General features: G+C 51.7%; 3 protein-coding genes across 3 annotated transcripts; all 3 read right to left on the minus strand.

Moving 5' to 3' along the window:
• Positions 1-2,903: 2,903 nt before the first annotated feature.
• On the minus strand, positions 2,904-3,765 carry HRG_04009 (heterokaryon incompatibility protein (HET) domain-containing protein; the record flags this gene model as incomplete). Its single annotated transcript, XM_044862480.1, has 2 exons — positions 2,904-2,981; positions 3,073-3,765. 2 exons carry the CDS (start codon positions 3,763-3,765, stop codon positions 2,904-2,906), a joined length of 771 nt encoding a protein of 256 aa, XP_044723506.1.
• Positions 3,766-7,482: 3,717 nt separating this feature from the next.
• On the minus strand, positions 7,483-10,779 carry HRG_04010 (e1-E2 ATPase domain-containing protein; the record flags this gene model as incomplete). Its single annotated transcript, XM_044862481.1, has 2 exons — positions 7,483-8,950; positions 9,002-10,779. The coding sequence occupies 2 exons, from the start codon at positions 10,777-10,779 to the stop codon at positions 7,483-7,485; spliced, it is 3,246 nt and encodes a 1,081-aa protein (XP_044723507.1).
• A 1,224-nt stretch (positions 10,780-12,003) lies between these two features.
• HRG_04011 (nonselective cation channel) lies at positions 12,004-14,101 on the minus strand (the record flags this gene model as incomplete). Its single annotated transcript, XM_044862482.1, has 6 exons — positions 12,004-12,057; positions 12,126-12,220; positions 12,365-13,687; positions 13,753-13,854; positions 13,915-13,943; positions 13,998-14,101. 6 exons carry the CDS (start codon positions 14,099-14,101, stop codon positions 12,004-12,006), a joined length of 1,707 nt encoding a protein of 568 aa, XP_044723508.1.
• Between the last annotated feature and the right edge of the window lie 7,621 nt (positions 14,102-21,722).

Here is a 21,722-nt window from a genome sequence, read left to right on the forward strand (position 1 = left end):
TCGGCGGGGCGCCTTTGAAGTGCTCACATTACTCCGTGAGTTTGGTCGAAAAGGCATGGTCACTCCGTGGTGGCGGCCGTCTGGTCGCAAGAGAGCGCTGAAACATTCCGTAGTGCTCATCAAGGCGCGGCGCGAGACAAACTTGAATTGATCGTCATCCCAGAGATTGCCGCCCCGGGAGCTTTTCAGAGTCTGGAGACTCACAACGTGGAGACTTTAGTTCATTCGTGTGGCTAGTCCGGTAAGACGCCGAATAACCGAGCCGAAATCCCCGCGGTCTAACGTACTTCAGTTTCACTATAATGTCAAAGACGTAAAGAAAGCTCTCATTGATCCGGCAGTTTTGGGCACGGCTGGCGCCCTTGGGGCAATTGAGAAGACCTCTCCGGCCGTAAACGTGTGGTGGTCACGTCTCCTTCCATCGCAATTCTGGGCCCTCAACTCTCCTCCGCCGGTGCAGAGAAGGCGTCTTCTGAAAAAGATTAGAGCCCCCTAGAACATGAAGATGGGGCTAAAAGCCCGACGTACGCATTCAAGGCTTCCAAGGTCACGGCAGATAGAGCAGTGTGGGGTTTCGTCGCCAAGGAGAAAGCGAACTTCTCCCTATCGACCATCAACCCTCCTTTGGTGGAAACATGCCTCGGTTCGAGATAGAGCAGGACAGATCCTGTCATTTCTGAAAACCAGATGGTGAGTCCCAAAGCTCTAAAGGTGAATTAAGTTAGCTTTCTGGCGCAAAAATGGCCATCTGGGGTGATTCCGCAGTCGTACTACACTCCAGCTTGTATAGTCTTGAACCTGTCGTCTTGAATTGTTGAATCTAGGAGTTAGTACTCAGCACGAAACATAAGAGCTTATCTTGCTTTTGCCTTACAGTATTTTTACTGCCATGGGAATACTAGTCAAAGTTGCTAAGTTGAAGTTGCCTTAGTACCATTGGCTTGGTATAAGTCTTAATCTTCCTTTGTTTTAAAAGCGGTAAGTACCTACTTCTCGCTTCCTATAACTCTAAAATCCCTGGTGTTACAAGATGTTAGGACGATCCTATTTTGCCTAATTGTCGTTTGGTAGGCTTAATGCGCTTCGCCGCCCAAGATTTTATAGGAGCTATATATAATAACCACTTGCGTTATATAATAGGTACAGCTTCAATATAAATGCCGGTATAACTATGGCTTCCCTTTAATATTATCTAGCCTACTATTGGTCAGGCTGTCATAAAGTTGGCCAGAGGGTAGAGAGTCTAACGAAATATCAGGTTGAAGAGAAAGATAGCTTAAGCAAAATTTATTGACCTTTCGTGCAAGATTCTAATTTCAAACGGTCCTAGTCCGTAGACGGTTGCGGAGCTTCGATCTCGGCTGACAACTGCTAGGGCTTTTGACTGTCAACATTCAGCACTAAGATGATACTAGCTGTATCTCCAGGCAATAACTTGACAGTACACCTGGCCGTATCGACATTGACCGTCTTGATGTTCCCCTTAACAATACTTCCAAGCATACGAAGAGTTTTGTAGGTAAAGTCGTACCACTCTAGCGGGACGCCTCGCAAGAGAACCTGTTCGGCTATTACGAGGTCTGTTGGCATCGATAGATCCTTGGGCCTTGATTTATCCATTTCCGTTGCCGACGAGCCTAAAAGACAAACCCTAAGAGAGAGCTCCACATAGTACGTGGCCTCGGGGAAACGCTGTTATTGAGCTGACGTGCCTTGCCTCCAGCAAGCCAGAGTGCGTACGTTACTTTCAATTCGCCCATCCAGAAACTGGTTCATCGACGGCTCCAACCGATCATTTGATTTACCAAAGCAGAGAATAACTCGCACGCGGACAAGCGCAGCATCTACGGGCTCAGCTTCTGATGTTGATGCGACGTAGAGTGTAACAGCGGGCCAAAAAATGTTGCGGTTTTGAATTTGTCGCGATACGTCTTCCGGAGGGGAGGACTCTTCCGAACCTAAACAAGTTGGCATGTATCCTGAAGTGAGTCCTACTCGACTAAGGCTAACTGGTTTGAAGGCCAGAAGCATTCGCAAGGCAGGAGCACTGGCGTTTGGGCAGATCTCAAGGAACAGGTCCATATGCTTATTCGCGACCATGTCAGGAGCTTCATGCCATGCGGATCTGGCGAGAGCAGTGACGGGTCGGGCAATCGTCACCATGACTAGGGCGGGAGTGATGCGACTGAGGAGACCGAGTCTCTGGAGCCCAATCTCCATTCTGTTCCTTTTTGCTCAGGGGCGTACTCCTCTCCGTCTACCAAATATACAAAGACACCACTCTCTTACAGGAAAGAAGGCTGTCGTTGCGCATTCATGACTGCCTTTGTCTTGCATGGCGTACGGTGATCTCGACTTTGCCAAGACACAGGGCACAGACATTCAGGCAGAAATGGAGGTTTTCTTTTTGAAGAATGATTTCATCCCAGATATGCATCATATAATCTCAAAAGACCGGACCACACCTTGAGCTCCAATATCCAAATGACTATCGCCCCGATTTCCCGTGGTGCTGAACAAACCGATCCTCCTATACCTGTCTGTTCGCCCTTGATCCTTCTCCAAAAGCAGTCCATACAAAATGCAACCTCCCCCCAAACATGCTGCTCGCCTGACCGGGGTGACGAATATCGACCCATCGTCCTCGCTCCTAATACTTTCATCCCAGCAGAAGTCCAGGGTTAAATTGGTCATCCTTCCGCCCCTCCGCCTGCAATCATCATGGTGACGAGCCCTCAGCTCCCGTTTCGCTCTCGGCAGACTCTGCATCGGTCCTTTGAGCCCTAGGATGGCCTTTTCCCTTGGCTGCCCAAATCCCAATTCATCCACGCCAAGCACCTCACACTTGACCACCTCAGTCGCCCCGTCCTGTTCAATGTCATCCGGATACTTGATCTCCCCTTCTATCGAAGCCCACGACCATGACGGCCCGCGGTACTGTCCAGCTCGAATTCCTCGCTCCCCGGGCCCTGGTAGGGAGTCTATGTACCACGTTAACCCGTGCAGAAGATGATTGCTCCAAAGGCCGGCACAAAATGTGTCGTGCAGAGCTGGTTGCAGTTTCTTCGCAACGCCAGTGAGGGCGATGAGCTTGTCGGTGACATAGGTCAGGCCGCATTGTGAGTATTTGGCGACGATGCGGGTCCAGTGACGGTAGGCTTCAGAGGGGGAGGACTCCTCGGGCGACAAGGACAATGTCAAGAGCGCCTTAAACTCGTTTACGGGTATTTTGGCGCCACTAGGCGGCTGTTCCATAAATTGTGCTGGCAGACCGGCCGGAAAGCTCTCGCAGGCCCCCAGCTCGGCACACTCCCAGAAGAGCTGCTGGGCGCAGAAATGGACGATTCGGGGCGAAAGAAGACGCTCTTGGATGACCCACGCTCGAGAATTTACCGGGCCCATCGACACTGACTCCCAAAGTTCTTCGTCGAGGATGTAAACTTGGCTATGATTGCCTAGACGCAGTGCCACTGGGGGATAATGTTTGCAGTGCTTCAACAGCCGCGGGTCTCGTTCTATAAAGCACCCGACGGTGGAGTTGGCGGCATGTGTTGCGGCGATGGTGCACAGGGAGTTCTCGTAGATGTCGCCCATGTGCATGGCCTCGGTCCGCCAGTCATCTTTTGCGTCATCATCTGAGCCCTGGATGATGCATAATGTGTCTATCCAGAGGTATTTCAGGCCAATGCTTCGCGTGGCGAGAATTGCGTCGGCAAATGTTCGTTGCAACTTAGTGATTGGGATACCCTCTTTTAGGACTCTCATTGTGGATGAGGTCAGTTGGACGGGCTGTTTTACACCGCCCCAACAGTGGCTCAGCGTGGCGTATTTTTCGGATGGGTCGATGTAGGAAGTGTCTTGGACCTGATGAGGAGAGTTAACGTTGATGATTTTTTTTGGTTGTTAGAAAACTGGGCTTGGTGATGACAGGGTAGGTGACTTTATCGACTTGTCGTGGAAATGATCTTGAAGCAGAGCAATGGGTTATTGAAGAAAACTGAAATCACCTTAATAGTATCCGACTCTATGGCCAGTAGCCTTGAAGGAAATTGTAATCTTCTAGTGTTTGGCTTTCTACATCGATGGTGATTTTTCGTGCACCGTTGCAGCCATTGTCTCATTTGTGCCCCCGAGGATCCCGTGCTGCGCGTCGTCCGCGTGGTATCAACACCAGGCACCAAGGAATCGGCATCTGCGATAGTAAGTACATACATCAGGCAGTTCAGCAACAGTATACGCCAAATAAGGCTGATCGATCAACATACCTTTGGCTGGAACAATCATATATCTCTTGAGAGCAGTGCGTTTCGGATCACGATCAAGACCACCCCTTTCGTTTGGAGTAAACGACTTATAGTAGCGAGTTAATGATAGTCTCAGATCGGGACTCGCAGGGTCCAAATCGGTCATGGCTGAAATATCATAATGACAGACAAAGGGGCCCTCAAGCGAATTAGCCCATACGCCATCACGGTATCCTTTAGGTGCTGTAGCCCAGAACATCCAGCACAAATCGCAGTCGAGGTCGACGCCATTGAGGAGCTCGCCTGCTGTTTGGCTAGCTGTTCTTAGTCTTGAGCTTGCTCCCGTGCCGGAAGTCTTTAGGCCTTTTGCTAGTGTCAAAAGGCCATTGCATGAGGTTGAGCATGTGGCACAGAGCATGGTCAGGAGATTTTTTGGCAGGTGTTGCTTCCGGCACTGTGATAGCTATGTGGCTAGGCAGTCAGGAATGGTGTTTAAAGGAGATATGAATAGGAGAGGGCGATTCTCGGAAATGATATACCTATTTCTTAGCAAGGTAATGTGAGAGTGAGAATTGCAATTCACCCCGAGTTGCATTGGTTGAATCGTCCACTTGCTGAGAATATTGCGGCCTTGAATTCTGCATGTAGAAGTGTGGAAAAGCATTGGAGCTCCTTGATCCACGTAGGAATCGTATGCCAGCGGGCACACGATCAACCTTGGGCCGCAGGGTCTAGCATTCATTGCTGCCGTCGTCATTGGTTACACGTCGCTCGCCTCACTACAAAGTAGCTTCAGCTCCTTAAACGGCTTAGCGAGCCTATTTCAAGCTGCCAATAGGCCACCACTATGGCTTTCAGCTCATGCCCTCTATTTAGAGATTGGAGACGTAGACATATTAGTTTAGAGGACCTGTCACATTGCCCACTGCACCATGCAGGCAAAAATGGAATGCACACTCCAGCAATTGACGCTGCAAGTGGTGCACATAGCCTGTGTTTGACAGGACCTAGACGAGGAAACTTTTGTCCTCTAGGGGATCAAAGCTATACATGTGAGGGGCCTTGGTTGTTCATGGCCAACCAGTAGTCATTTATAAGAGGACGAAAGCTGAGGCACAAAAGATTGAATCGAACTTTACTCCCACAAGAGATCGAGAGGTGATTAGGGCAGCCAGCCCGGGAACAGACCATCTCGTGGAGGATCGCAGTCTGTGGTTGCGAGGAGACGTTTTGTTTTGCATTTGGCTGGTTCAAACAAATCCCGATTTTAGAGAAGCACCTCAGCTCATGCAGAAACAACAACTTGTGACGGCAGAAGAATTTGATTTGCGGACAGCCTGCCGGGGAAGGTGTAGATATACATGAGGTATTTTTCGGATTGGAGCAGAGATGCGTGCATGACGAAGATTAGACTGCTAATGACAACCAAGAAACTTGGAGATGATACGGCACTTGTTATTAAGTACGGGCTAGATGGAGAGTGAACACAGCTTAGGTCGTGCAATAACTACTTATAAGCACCCCAAAACTGAACATCTGCCCTGACCTCTGTCGGATTACTTTCGGTGACACAACCATTTCTAACGTATTAGAGGACGACAGAGAATAGAAGCAGAGCCAATTCGGCCAACAAGCGACTAATACCCCGTCTGGAGATATCGCCAATATCATCAGAACGCAAAAGGAGATATGACGGAACCGGTGAGCAACAAATGCTATACAAGGTGATCGATCTATCCAATAGTTGGCGCTGACATTGCACTAAAGACAACCTCGTCCCGAGACGTTCCTGGCATGAATGCAAGGGCCCCAAGGGTACAACCTTACAAGGGCAGTCACGGGCACTGGGTCTCAGTGCTGCCCGCAGGTGGATGGGGTAATAACGGAGAGTGGATCACTCTAAGGGGCAGAGTGTATAGGGAAGTCAACGGAGAGTGGCGAGACGAAGAAGGTGGATTTGCAGGCAAGGCCAAGGAGTCTAAAGACGCTCCTAGCAGGACAGAAACAGCTCCAAAGGTACAGCCTTACAAGGGCAGTGACGGGCGCTGGGTCTCGGTTCTGCCAGCAGGTAGATGGGGTGGTAACAGGGAGTGGATCACATCAAGGGGCAAAGTGTTTAGGAAAGTCAACGGAGAGTGGCGAGACGAAGAAGGTGGCTTCGCAGGCAAGGCTACGGATTAGTATAGAGTCACAACGCCCAACCATGGTTGCACCACCAGCAGTCCATGGCGGCCAATACAGGAGACCGGTCCCCTCCGGAGCCCGCCAATGCCTTGATGAACGGCGGGTGGGGTTGCAGGGCGGCAGGCACCAATGCAGGGAGCGTTGGAATCCGGATCCAAGGCCTTGTCTCGTTGCGTCAGCGTTTGTGTCCTTCTGCACCTGTCCATAGATCACCTCAAGATATAAAGCGAAAAGCGAAGTCCGGTGTAGTAAACTACTGGCGCAATCTATCAAATCTCATGCCTCCTATCGATTACTCAAAATGGGACAACATAGACACCGATTCGGAGCCAGAGACGTCCCAGCGACCGTCCGCGGCAAAATCGATCCCGCCGCCTATAAATGCGTCATCACCGCTGAACACACCCAGTTTGACTGAGACGCACGGCGATTCGGGGCACGTTGAACACGCGCTGTGCTGGATATTGAGGTTGGCGGGCTAGGAGATGATGTGAAGGCGAAGGCATCGCTGCTCCATTGCGTGGCTAGCTACTTAGATTTCGAGGGAACATAGGGTGACGCAGAGAAACACTGCGTGGATGCTGTCAAGGCCCGTAAGAAGGTGCTAGGCGAGGAGCATCCCTCGACGCTGACTAGCATGGCGAACCTGGCGTCGACTTAGTATCAGCTTAACTGAGTCGCTGAAGCAACGGCGCTCATCGTGATTGCACCCTATTCTAAGACAATCATAGAGTATAATCAAGCACGATAGTAAAATTGAACCCAACAAGCGGAAATATAGATCTACAAAAGCGGCACGCTACCGCTGGGAAGCCCTAAGTGTAACGCCATATACCCTCGCGACGTGATCCCGGAAATAATCGAGACTCTTTAGCTTTAGATCGGCCTCTTTACACTTTAGGTGCTCGTAGGTAATTAAACCATCGCGCTCTATTTCTTTTATAGTAATTGTTTTATGATCCCTCTCGTGAATATAATGTTGTTTGTTCATCTACTTCAACGCAGCTGCCCGCCATGTCTGTGTTGTGATCCGGGATTCCAGAAAAAGATTCCGTCACCAAGCTATTTTGGCCACGGGTCCGTTCGGTAATAGGCGGACGACCAGTTTCCGGATCTCGTCCATGCAGAGCACCGCAAGCGCCAGCGGGATCGGAATGACCCAAAACTCAATGGGGACCGACGCCGTGCCGAACAGAGTCTGTATGCCTGGCACCTCCGTGACAAAGATGGCAATGACAAGACTGACCCCCATGCTGAGAAGCAGCCATGGGTTCCGCCTCTTCTTGGTGAACGGATCGGCCTGCAAGATGCTAAGGCGACGGTTTCGCACCGCCAATATGTTGCCCCATTGCAGAATAACCAGCGTCACAAAGTAGACGCACTGGCCTGTCGCGTTGAACGCCGTCAGGTCATTCGCCGAGTATCCATGAAAGCCTTCCGAGTACCCCTCAAACAAGAAGAACATCTGCCCAATCGGAATGCCGGCCTTTTTCCAGTAGTAAAGGAAGAACATGGCGTGCGCAATGACCGTCTCCATGGTTCCCGTGAACAGGTACGCCTGGATGTATATCTTGACGGTGATGAGGTGGTCTCGCTTGTGGTTGCGTGGCGGCAGCGAAAGAAGGTTGAACTCCTCCTTCTCCATTATCAGCGACAGCGACAGGAAAAGATCAGTGAAGACACAGATGATGATCATGAGGAACGAGCTCAGCGGCAGCGGCACGCCGAAGAAGACATTCAATAGCACGGGCCAGATCTCGGACCAACTACCTGCCGGGAGCAGATAGGCAATGACCTTTTGCAGATTCTGGAAGACGAGACGGCCCAGACGGATAGCTTCGACGATGGAGTCGAATTTGTCCAGCAGGATCAGATCTGCGGCCTCGATGGCCACATCGCTGCCGGTCACGATCGCGACACCAACATCAGCTGCCCGGAGGGCCGGTGCGTCGTTGACGCCGTCGCCAGTAACTGCGACGACATTGTCTCGTTTGCGAAACTCGTTTACAATGCGCAGTTTCTGCTCAGGCGTCGTGCGTGCGAAGACGATCTCGTCATATTCACACACAATGTTCCAGTCATCTGGTGTCAAGATCGCCAACGAGGGTCCTTCAAGCAGCAAGCTAGTTCGGTCACCGCTTGCTCGTGCCTGGCGCATCGCCTCGGCCGACATCCCCAAGTTCGACTTTATCATTTCCGCCGTATCTGGATCCGCCTCTCCCGTGAAGATGCCAGTGTTGCGAGCGATGGCGGCAGCCGTGAGGCCGTAGTCGCCAGTGACCATGAAGAATCTTGCGCCAGCGCGGCGGCACTCGGCGACGGTCGCTGCCGTCTCGGGTCGGGGAGGATCAATGATTCCAAGAATACCAACCACGGTGAGTTCGCTTATGGCATTGCGGACAACTTCGTCGCTAAAGGCATTGGTGTTCAAGGCTTGGGTAGGAATCATAGTCTTCTCGCAGAGAACAATAACGCGCTCGGCATTCTTCGACAGCGTGTCCTGGTAGTTCTTAAAGGAAGTTCTGGCGGAGTCGTCCATATTCTGAACCGAGTTCGACTTGCGGGACCAGTACTTGGTGCAAGCAGGCAGAAGCACGTCGGGGGCGCCCTTGACAAAGACGCGGTATTCCTTAGTGGCCTCGTCCGTCTCAGGCTCGCGGTGCATGGTAAGCATCCACTTGTTCCTGGAATTGAACGGAACCTGGAACACTCGCGGTAGCGTCGTCGCCTCCTTTTCGTTCCTCACTGTCGAGGCGAACCGGAGTACCGCAGCGTCAGTTGCGTTGCCTTGAACCTGTCGGTTGGCGACAGGCAAGTGGAGGGAGGCCGGGTCAAAGGTCGCGTCGTTGCAGAGCAAAGCGGCTTGATACAACTTCAAGATGCACGCCTCTGTGGTTTCGCCATCTGAGTTGAGGTGAAAGTTTGGCAGCGCAACTACCTCGTCGACGAACGATGCCGAGCTAACATGCATCTGGTTCTGCGTTAATGTGCCGGTCTTGTCGGAGCAGATGACGTTGACGCAGCCGAGCGTCTCGACAGTCGAAAGGCCCTTGGGCAGGATGCTGACAGCCTTCATGCGGCGCGCAACCATCATGAGGGTAAGCGCGACTGCCACGGGCATACCTTCAGGGATGAAGGCGACGACGCATCCCATGACGTTGTTAAGCATGGCAACCACGTTCATGTACGCGAAGTGGTCGCGTCTCAGCCAGCCGATCCAGGTAAAGAGAATCAGCAAGGCAAGGACGATTGTCAGGCAGACAATAATGCGGACGAAACGCCAAATCTCCCTCTGGATCAAGGTTGGGCGTTCCTCGGCAGACGCTGTAGCTTTGGCAATACGGCCCATGACGGATCGAGGTCCGGTCAAGACGACCATGCCGACACCGCTGCCGTTCACGACCAGAGTTCCCATCAGTGCAATGTTGCGGCTCTCAAGGAAGTTTTGATCCGTCACATCAACCGCACCCTCAACCTCGTCCGACTCGCCCGTCAAGACGGCGCGATCGAACCTGATGTCACCAGAATGGCTCAGGAGGCGGAGATCGGCCGGCACTTTGTTGCCGATCTGGAGATGCACAATATCGCCGGCGACAAGCTCGATGGCCGGCATCTTCTTCAACTGTCCCTCGCGGAGCACGAGGGCTTCAGACGGCAGAAGATCGGTAATCGACTTCATGGTCCGCTGGGTCGACCAGTCTTGGAACGCCGAGAAACCGGCCTGGAGCAGGATGACAATTATGACCAAGATGGCGAGGGCGAGGTTGGTGGCGGAGGGGGGGTGGCTCAGGGGCCTCCAGCAGATGAAGAAGATGATGACGCCGATCCAGAGGACCGAGCAGAAGCCGCCAAAGACGTACCCGAGAATCTTCTTGGTGTAGTTGGTCTTGGCCCTGGGGAGCGTGTTTCTGCCATCGCGCTGGAGTCTGACGGCCGCCGGACCGTCCGACAGGCCTTGGTCCTTGGCGACATTGAGCTGCTGGCAGATCTGGGCGACGCTGAGCTCGTGGTAGTTGATGTTTGCAAAGTAGCATTGGTCGTCCTTGATGGCCTTGGCGTCTCCCGGCACGTCCGTATCGATGTTGCAAGACTCGGCAACATGGATGGATAGCGTGCGGTATTCAATCTGGACGCCCGAGTAAGGCGATGTGGGAAGGCTAGTGCGGGAGACGGACGAGGCCCGGCTCAAGGAGTGTCTGCGGGATCTCGATCGAGAAGTCGCATCTCCTCGTTCGCGGCCAGGAGCCCTGCCGCGGCCGGCACGAGCATTACCTCCGTCATCGAAGGTGATGCGCATGTCTCGGTCGACGGCCTCGTTGTCGGCGGCCTCGGGAGTCGTTTCGGAGGCCATGTCGGTTACACGAAGGTGCAGGTCGCCAAGACTGGGTTAATTACGTCGGTAAAAGTCTGCGTATCACAACGTTGGATGCAACGTCGTTGCCGAGCGAGTGCGTTTGGAACGTTGGTGCAACGCGGAAAATGATGTCAAGTACCTGAACGATACCGGTCCAAAAGGGCGGTCGCCGATGGGTGATGTGTGGCCAGAGCATGAGGGCAAGACTCGGTGAGGACACCCACTCGTCTTCCCCTTTATTGCCATGCTGACGATGTACTGTGACACGGCTTCCTGTGCGGTAATTTGGCTCGGGCTAATCGTCTGCCGACTCATCTCTACGTCGAGTTTCGGGGCCCACGAACTGGAATAACAAATGCCGCATACATCTAGAGAGAGCGGGCGATAATGAGGAACCAACCACATGGCTGACATTACTGTATGGTTGGCATTGCCTATTTAGGCAAAGACAAACGCCGGCCGTGTCAGCCGCGGCTACTGCGGCCAGGCCCCTCTATTGCCTCTCACCAGTGGTGGGCCTACGGCAAAAGAGGAGAGGCGAGCCGGTGGTTAGGGTAATAATTAGCACGAGAACGGGTGAGGAGCAACGACTCTCCCCCTTCCCCCCCCCTTCTCGCAGGAGCAGGCGGGCCACGGCTACTCGCCCGTCTATTCCGAGGAATCAGCGAGCAATGGATCCTACGCTTCCGGGAAAAGGTTCTGCTTCGGGGTCGTCGACGACCCACTGACGTCCTTCGTCCTGCTGGCCATCTTGGAAATTTCCGTGTGGACGGGCAAGGCCAGGTCTCCCGAGGTGGGCGCCGGTGTGACGGCCGGATTGCTCAGCCCCTGTGCAGTACCTTGTCCCTCTGAGCGAAACAGAAATTTATGGCTCCTCCCAGCCGCCAAATCCACAGGTGAATGAGTGGTTTGGTGATATTGGATAATCGCCGTTAACCTTGATCAATTCCCGCCAACGATTCGTGCTTAAGCGGGATGTCTACACAGCTACTTTGCAGTTTTGCGCAGTGGTCAAATATTCATAAATAAAAACGCTTCAACTTGGTGCATTTCTATGTTTCCGATGTCCGTCCGTCTTGAACATCGGTTGGAGCTAGCGGCCCGCTTTCAGGAGCCTGAACAAGCGGCCCCTGATAAGGCCCATACAGTCCAAGTTGACTTGGAGGTTGTTGCTCTTCTGGAGTCAGTCTACTCGAGCCGTCATCATGACGCAAGGAGAACTCATATAGCATTGGCCGTTGTCTCGAGCGGTGCCCCGACCTCGACATCCTGGATCTGCGCGCACCAACTCTGGGTATATCGGCCGATATTTTCGACACGACATCATCTTCCAGAACCGGTACTTCATCCAGAGGGTCAAGCTCGTCGAATCTGCGTACGACATCTTCTGGTGGCTCCGATTTCAACACAGCAAGGACATCCCCGTGGGGAGAAAATCCTGAAAAATGCCAGCTTAGCAATGATCTCCTGTTTCTCGAGGCGCGTCTGGCCCAGAGCCGCTGTCGCTCAAAAACGCCGACAAGAAGCAGAAGCGGCCCATTCAAAACTCGGATGGCAGCCACATTGATCGTATGAAACCGACGGCTGGTGACCACGAACTTGAGTGGAAGAAGGATGACCAGCGCCAGGATATTGAACGGCGGGGGATACGCAAAAATTGAGTCGCTCTTGACACCCTCAAACGTCAAAACTGTTCGACGAAATCTGATCTCAGCTGCCTCATTGGCAATAATGGTGGAGAATGTGTTGGTAAGAATGGCAACCAGGATGGTTAAAAATAGGGTGTTACCCAAAAAGGCGAAAGATACCATCAAGGTCGGGCCGAGGATAACGTGAAAGTTTATTGATTCCTCGATGCCAGTGCCGTCCAGGCCAAACCAGATCCAGAGCAACCACTTGCCAACTGTCGACCAACTCGGGGCAAACTCGCTGTTGGACGAATCAATGGCACTGAGCCACTGTAGGGCGAGGAGGAATCCGGCAAAGCACCACAAAGCCAAGAAGGTAAGAACTGTAAAGTCTTTCATCATGGCATGCAGTGAGATAAAGACAATGCTGTGCGGCATTAGATTGAACGCGATCCGGGTGAGTAGAACCGGGGCAGAGATGCAGAGAATATGCAGGCCGATTCCATCGTGGAGATGACCAATGCTGAGATCATAGAGGCGAGCTGGAACGTATATAGAGTAGATGATTACGAAGGTGATGTCGAGAAAAGCCCACAGGTTCTGTGTGTGAACCTCCCACCCGTGCTCGATTATGGCGGCAAATTCCTGCAATACCCAGCCCGCTGTGTAAATGGCGAAGACAAGCTCCCATCTGTTAAAGTTTCTGTGACGATGAATCATTGTCAAGACGTAGAAAGCAAGCAGAACAAGGTACTGAACCAGCTCGACTACCGCTCTGATGCGTGGAACAATTAATCGGTAGTGGTTCAATAACGGCGCGTCCCGGGGGTTGTAAAGAGACATGGGCCGGTACTTGTAATGATCAGGAAGAACATCAACAAATGACAAGGGCGTATATATGACCCGGCCGCTATGCACAGCGTCGACGACGCGCTGGCAAGCGGCGGAGCTGATGAAGGCTTTGCTTTCGGAGAGAATAGCCAGCTCGAGTGCCGTCAGCTTCCGTTCCTGCCCGCCGCGCTCTTGTATTGGCCACTGCAAATGGCGCCCTTCTCGTTCCACGTCGCTGGAGGCGCCTTGGAATGGATCAAGACCGTCAAGAAGGTTGTGCGCCACAAGCAGAAGTCCAGCGGGGCCGGGGTTGTCTTCGTGGAAGCGACGCAGGACGCGACTGGCCACAAGTTCGCACAGCGTCGCACGGGCGACGTTGACATTCTGATGAACGAGGCCAGACTGCTCCCGGAGAAAGTAAACTCGATTGGCGAGCAAGGAGTAGACTGGCAAGTTTATTCGGCTGCGGCTCACAGTACAGGAGGGATCACACCATCCATAACGGGCTTACCAACGGTGGTGTCCTGCGGGTCGTAGAGCCTTTCTACTAACGGTCTCACGAGGAGCGAGTTTAGAGCAGGCTCGCGGAAATGCTCGATCGTGTATGGGTCGTCTATGGGTAGGTTAGCCAGCCTGTCGCTGGCTGCAAGTCATTCATTCCCTCAGTCCTCACCGATGCTCACAAGCACTAAGCGTCTAACGCTAAGACCATGTTAGCCGCCTATACATACCGAAGATGTCAATAGTTTTGCTTACCGGTGGATATTAACATAAACTGGCAATGGTTCTGATGAAAAGTGGCCATGTGGTGACGAGAGACACGGCTCGCTCTCGGTCGCGCAGTCGTCGGCGGGGTCCATGAAACTAGGGGCCACACAAACTGCAAACCTCAAGCCAAAATCCCGAGATGTAAGATGCAGAGAGTGCTTGAGGTCGTGATAAGTAAAGAGCAGGTTTAGATCCTTGGCAGCTGTAGGGATAGGGAGTAGGGATAATAAAGGAAGGCCAGGTGGCCGGATTGGGAATGCGGCATATTAAGTTATTAACCACCCGACGGCTCTTTCCTCGTCCCAGTGGCTGTGCGAGGTCAGGGTGTTTCCATTGCCAAGCTGCACAAGCCGGGGTTGCCCGATGCCGTCGCTGAATTGTTAGCCTGAAATGCGGTCATATAACTATTCATTCCTAACCAAGTTTGAAGTCGCCAGGAAGCTCAATAGCGGGTCATCGGTTTCAAATGAAGCATCGCGCATGGCGCTGGTATCGGTGGCCAATGCTTTCATCTTCAGCTCACACGCCATGCTGCCTTATTCCCGATGCGAGTGGCCGGCCTATGAGGCATTTTCTCTCAGGTTGGCGGTATCCAGACAGCGTGAAGTACAGACGGTACAGTAATTGCACTTCGTGTCCATACCGTTGGACGGTAGGCTAATTATTCGGCCACCGGGGGCTGGTGGCGTCTTCGTCAGATTCTAGCCAGCAATTAGCTAGCTACAGCACAGTTCGGAGTACAGTAATTACCCCTTGGCCCCCTTGAATACACCCGTATTTACTCGATGGCGCCTTTGTCTTGGCCGAGGTCGTTGGACACACTACTACTAATGTATTAGGGATTGTTGGTGCATTTGAGCTGTAGGTAATTATGGCGTACCCATCTTGTCCAGCGAGATAGTTGTCGGTAGACTTGTGATCGACTTTCCGATGCCACGGATGTGTATTTCGGGCGGAACCAATTTGTTGTTCGGCTGGATATGCTCCCGCATTTCCTTCAAGGTCCCCACGAGGGAGACGGGACAAGAACACAAGTCGCTTCGGAGCGTTAATTCGAGACATAACCCGTCATGATCCACCTCAGCCACTATTACGATCCTCCTAGAACAGGGTCCACTTCAGCCTATGTGAGTGCATTTATTACTTACGAACACAAAAAAGACCAAACATCTCTCGTCGTAATATTGAAAGCACAAAGAAACAAGAGGGAAAAGCGCATGGGAATGGGTAAAGCATGGAAGAACATGCAGCGAGCATTCCGGCGCCGGCCTTGCCCCGCTTTCCACCGGCGCCGAACTGCGGGTCGCGGGACGGGCCGCAAACGAACCCACAGCGTTACAACAAGCACAAGCCTCCCTCCCCATCTTGCAAGCACACTGGCGACGGTGCGAGCTGCAAGCCGTAGGCCCTCAGAGCCATACCCAAGATGAGAAACTTGACATCCCCCTCTACTTGAGCTCGATCGACCCCCTCGAGTTGCGCCCTCAGCCACGCCATCGCGTCATCCGTGTCCGGGTGCAGCAAAAACGCGCCCCGCGGGACTGCGGCACAAAACCGTGGCGCCGAAGGGCCTCCACACCGTGAAACGAGGGCCATCTGCTGCATGTCCGAGCTATCTCCAAAGATGCAGGCAAGGACTCTGTGCTCGTTTGCCGGGATGACTCCGTGGACCAGAAACTCATCACGATGATGTTCAAGCCGACGTCTCTTGCTCGTCGAGTCATTAGTGAAACCAAGCCACTTGGCTATTTCCGAGGCATCGTAGACCCGCGACATACCATCCAGCCAAACGGCTACGACGACAACATTTCTTGCCCCTTTGCGAAGCATCCACCCCCTCCAATGAATCGCTCTTTTCCAGGAACTCCAGAAGGAGACCAAAGGCGTAGGCTTGTGAACCCACGTCAAGTGAACCTCCGATGTCTGCCTGGACGATTCACCGATGAGGTTTTCGCCGCGAGGCTTCATACCACCCAAGCCCCCCTGGACGAGTGTCTGATTGTAAAGCCAGTTGGTGGGATCAAGGCATTCCACGCGGTATGCCATGCCCCCCTGTACTGTCTCCGGAGGCTCTTCAAGGAAGCTATCCATAGCTTCCAGAATATCGAACGTTCCTTGAGTTTTAATGAGTATATACCCGTAGCCCTAGGAGCACAGCCCACTCGTTTGTTCTGCGCGCTTCTGCGTGGGATAGTCGAGAACAGAACGCCAAGTTTAATGGCGTGCAAACCGCCAGCTTTTATACACTTCCTTTGTGTTCGCACGAAAGTGGGGGATTATTCGCATGCGCCCCCGTGAGGCCGTCCGCACAAGTGTGGATCCACCCCTACCTAGAACGCGCAGGCAGGTGGTGCGGACAACTGTATGGATCGCGCCCGAGGACGTGCGGGGGGGATAGGTGACACTGCTAGCTGGCCTTGCCTTTACTTCCCGGGCTATCATGGGCAACATCTCATTCAAATATATACCCCGAGGGATGGCATATAAACAAGCCATTGCGGACCAGCCGGCAAGCTGCTATTGGTGAGCAAACTGGCGATGGTTAAAACAAGTAGATGCGGGTACCGGCACTACCAATCAAGAACACGACCGTGGCAAGATGTTTTTGTGGATTGGTTGCGAGGTTCCTGACGGCACGGACTGGCTAACACCCGCCAAGTAAAGCAAGTGAAGGTTTTGCTGAGATTCCGGCGTAAGTCGGGTTCAGTATAAGTGTTGGTGAGCCACTAACGGATTTTCGATTTTCTCTTCACTCCCAGCTGTTTGTGTACCTGAGCGTTACTTCCACTTCGCCTACCGTCAACCGCCAGGATCTATAACGTCTTGCCAATCAGCAGCTCCGAACTCTTCCGAAGCCGCGATTAAGCGCCAATTGAGCCCGAGGATTATCCTTCTATGGCAAAGTCTACCTACGACGAGGAACAAATCCTTGATCGTCGTGGATTGCGAAGTCGCCGCAGGTATTTGGTGAAATGGAAAGGTCATGGGGACGGGGAGAATTCTTGGGTGTTCCGAAGCGATTTTGGACAAGACGTTCCTGGCGGACTACGATCGATCTGTCGGAACAGCGGCCCAGGCGTTCGGGACGAACTCTTCAGAGGGAGGCAACCTGTCACACGCCAGCTGAAGGTAGACCTCCAACACATCTCGGAGGTAAGCCGTCAAAAACTGAGGATGCTATGATGTTAAAAAAAGATACCGTCTCCTCAGTATTGAATGCGCTCATCAACAATTCAATCATTGGCCCCCGCTCTTCACTCTCTGTGTCCTCGTGCTTGTGCTCCTTACATTTTAGGACATCATCCCCGACCACTACACGCTTAAGCCTATCTCTCTCTATGACCCGCGCGAGTCGCCTCTGCTTTACTACTACCGCCTCATCGTACCTCGTACCTGTCTGGGAAAGGACAAGGTCGCCGTCCTCGAGGCCGTCTTTGCCGCTACGCCCTTGGCTGGGGCCTGGATCAACTGGCTACCCTCCTGGCACACGGCTGGTGAGAGAACTGTCGCAAATAGGTATCTCTCAAACGGGTGTTTGAGAGCGCATATGGAAGTGATCAGGGGCAATGAATTGATGTGACAAATGTGCATGCCCTTCTTCTGGCTAAGTGAGACCTAAGGGGGTATTTACGCATATAGATACCTCTTCCAGACCCTGATATAGCTGCTAATATAGCCCTATCCTGATGGTCTGGATGTCCTGATACTAAATTGAAACTTCCTTTGGCCTCAATGCGTAGCGATGGGTTATCCTTGTGTTGATGTATGTGTGTGTGACTCCTTGGGACCTGCTTACACAGGCATCCCTTGCCTAATTGATGGTTGTTGCCTAACAGTATCTAATAGAGGGAGCAGACTAACGGTCAAATCCACCAACGTATGAAAGCCCTAGTGAGAGAGGCAGGTCATACACGGGGATTTAAGTCTGGTGTTCTAATTAAGATACGCTGGAAAAGCCTTGGTTCAGGGCCTGGCCTTATCCTTCCAGCTGCGCTCGTAGCTTACTAAGAGTATCACTCGACTATCTGGTAAAGTTTAGGCTACTATTATCAGTAGTTGGGGTACTTAGCACTATAAGCTCGTTTTGATACTTTACGTGGGATACAGGCTTTACTATTGCGTAATACGTATTATTCCTATGAAACCTTACAAATTCTAGCACTCCTAGGGACCTCCAAGTTAGCTGGGGGTTTAAGGTTCAAGCGTTTATAAAACAGCGATCCCTAGGATGGAGAATTCGAAGCACACGAAACCAAGTCCGACAGCCTTAGTAGCGCCGATCTCTTCTGACAGGCTGCTTCTGATCAGCTAAAGACCTAGTAGGTATTTCAAATCATATTATGAATCGTAGCTCCTGTATAACTCTAATATACTAGCTATACCTTAATACTAGTCATGCGAGACAAGTTATGGGCCTGACTTATAACGCCTACGATAGTTATTGTTAAGGAGAGCGGGGCCAAGAGGTCGGAGTTATGCCCAAGGGTCCAAACAGCTGGCAAAGGGGCCAGCCGGCTCACCTAACACTCCTAGCTAAAGGACATACGGCAAGCGTGACTCGTATACAGGAAACATCGTAATACCCTCTTTTAGCTTGTTGTTTGTAGTATCTATAACTATATAAAGCCTCTCACTCTTTCCGATAGATAGACCAAGACATGCATCACTAAACTCACTTCTTTAAGACCCTTGTACCTTCTACTGTGCTCTTAAGCCACTGCTTGAGAGTTGTAAAGAGTAGCCATAACCGTACTTTACGAACTTATACTTGCAAGATCTTATATCTGAAATCCTTGATCACAATGCATGCTTCTATTGTTTTTTCCCTCACAATTCTAGCGGAACTTGCAACCGCGTATCCGGTTATCGATAAAACACTGCAACAGAGACAGCCTATTTTAGGTAGTACACCTGGTTTTAACGTAAGTTTTTTTGCATTTAAAAAAGTGACATCTAATTGCAGGATCTTATTAATAACACTGGCGACTCTAGCCTATTAAAAAACTTGAAAAGGAGGTAAAAGCTGAAAACCCTGGAAATCTTGGTCCTGATGGTCTTACCTTGGTAAGTTCTTTCTGCTTTAATAAGGAAATATATCTTATTTCAGAGCTATATTAACAAGCCGCCAAATATAGAATGGTATTCCTGTTCAGGGTGTTGATATCTCAGGTGCCTTTAACCCTCCAGATATTATCCAGGGCAATCAAGCCCAGCCGGACCCTCGATCTATCCGGTAGACTACAGGAAATGCCGGTAAATAAATCGGTGATTTTAACATTTATTAAAGCAGAAAGGTATGCACATCTAAATATATACATTGAGGGAGCTTAAGTCGTTATATGGAGTTCTCTATAGGAGTTGAGGCTCGGCCGACTTTAAGTAGGATCCTGTGTTTATATTTATCATGCATAGCATATAACAACAATCAAGAAAATTGAAAATAGTTAGGACCCTGATTTCCTTCATAAACTCAACCTAATCAACGGCCAACTCAACTAACTCAATGGAGGACTTTATTAGTTTGTCAATCCGGGAACGCGAGCCGTAAGAGTGCCTCTACCGTGTTGGTCTTCTAGGCCATCGTCATTCGCATCCTCTGCCATTACAACAATAAACCAACGCAAAGCACCCCCGTCTCCTACCCCTACTACTGCTATAGCGACGTCTCAGAGTACCTCGGCAGCACCGTAAGGCATCTCCGGACTCGTTCTCAACGACAACATGACTGACTCCCGAGCGGGTGTATACGACCGCGTTTGCCCTAGTCAAGGAGCTTTGGCAAAGTGTAACCCCTGTACAAGGTTGATCGGTCAAGACACACGGCTGCCGCCGAGAACCAATGCAATCCTTCTCACCCAATGGTCATAATAACTCACGAGTGGGCTTGGGCACAGTACCTAGAGAGTGACGAGTGTTGGATTGGGAAGCTCATTGTACTAAGTTAAATGCTAAGGGGAGTACGAGGGAAACGTAAAGTTACTCTTCCGTATCCATGTCGATTGTACCATAAAGGCTATCCGCCCACGCTATCAAAGCCAAGAGATGGAACACAATCTCCTTCCGGTGACCTGACACGGTGAAATCAAACCAGACTGTTGAATCGGCTCGCAGAAAGCACGCCGTGGAGTCATTATGTGCGGTAGAGGCTGTCTCATATTCTTCGATAAAAGTCGTCAGTGATAGAGAAGTGGAAAAACTTGACGTAGTGTGTAACGGTAAGAATGGTAATAAACCTTGCATGACATATTATTTAGCTATCAGATCGCCCAGTACGCTGAGGTCGAGACTGAGCACCCGATGGGAAGCAAGTACCTGTCTTTTGATATTTTCAAGATGTGTTGATCTCGCTTCGACACGAGAGCTTCGCCAACTATCTGAGCCAGCACCTGATCGGAAACAGTCGGTTTCCCTTCAACCAGGCTCTGGAAGGTTCGCTTCCCTTCTAGCATGGCTACTTGTAGCCTATCCTCGCTGCCGCAGAGCTGCACCCCACCATCGTCAATGGCCTCAATACGTTTCTCTTGTAACGCAGTGATACCATATGTTCGCCTTTCGTCTCGGTAACAAACAAAAGGGCCCGTCTTATTGAATGGCTGTGCGTAGTTCATAACACAGCGAATAAAGCAGCTCGCCAGGCGCACGGAATGGTCTTCAAGGAGGGGTGCTGAGTTTTTAGGGGTGAATCCAATGCTGGACTTAGATGTATCGGTCGAGCTTGGCCTGGTTGGCGAGCTGCTGCCTATCGGGAAGCTTGTAGATGGGACAAAGTTCTCGAGCTGAGAGGGTGCCCTTCTTTCCCGTTTGGGCCGGTCGGACATCGTCGCAGATAATTCGACTTGTTTTGCTCGCGTAAAGGAGGCAAGGGCCGCCCAGACATAGCCAAGACTGTCGGGCCGGTACTGCTGGACAATTTGAGGCTCCCATATCTCAGCTAGGTTGGCATTCTCTCCCGGGCCCGAAATTAGGTGATTAATGCATGGATGCAATCCGTCAAGGCCTTCCGGGTAAAGGCCCTCATCGACGAAGAGAGAGAGGCGCGTCTTGGGCTCACTGCAGATGACTCGGCTGGCAAATAGGTGCTTGCGACCCCAACGGCTGACAGCGCTCTCCCACTCTCTGGACTGGCTTAGTGCATCGAAGTTCTGGGCGTGCTCGGCCGGTGCTGTCTTGGAGAAGGTGCTTGGGTTTCGGATGGTATCGTAATAAGCCATCGCCGCAATTCGGGAGACGAAGAAGCCGGAGCGGCCAAAGAAAATGGCCAAGACGGTCCAGAGGCTTGGTGAGCTTTTGGATGCAGTTTTTACCATTCGTGAACCCTGCCTCCTCGCCTACGTCTTCTCCTGCAATCACGGCTGCTGCCTAGCCAGACAGCCCCGTTCGTCATGTTTCCCATGCGTGGCTCGGCCATGGCAACATCGCTGGCTGCAGGTTGCAAAAGTCCCTACCGATGTTACCAAAGGATGCGACCGTTGGCGTGCGTTATGACAAGTAACTTGGTGCCGTGGGTGACATGGAACCCTGATCCACTTGGGGTCATGAAAAGAGGGCTGGCTAACGGCATAAATGCAGGAAAAGCAATGTACTATCGCGAGGGCAATCAAGACTCTAGATATGGCTCGCCCGCTAATTACGTCTCAATAGTGAAAGCACGTCGTCCCTAAGCTAAATCAGCCATCCTGTAAAACGGATCGCGTAAACAGGTAATTAACCGCT

Source organism: Hirsutella rhossiliensis, assembly GCF_020360975.1.
Source record: "Hirsutella rhossiliensis strain HR02 chromosome Unknown scaffold00003, whole genome shotgun sequence".
Lineage (NCBI taxonomy): Eukaryota > Fungi > Ascomycota > Sordariomycetes > Hypocreales > Ophiocordycipitaceae > Hirsutella > Hirsutella rhossiliensis.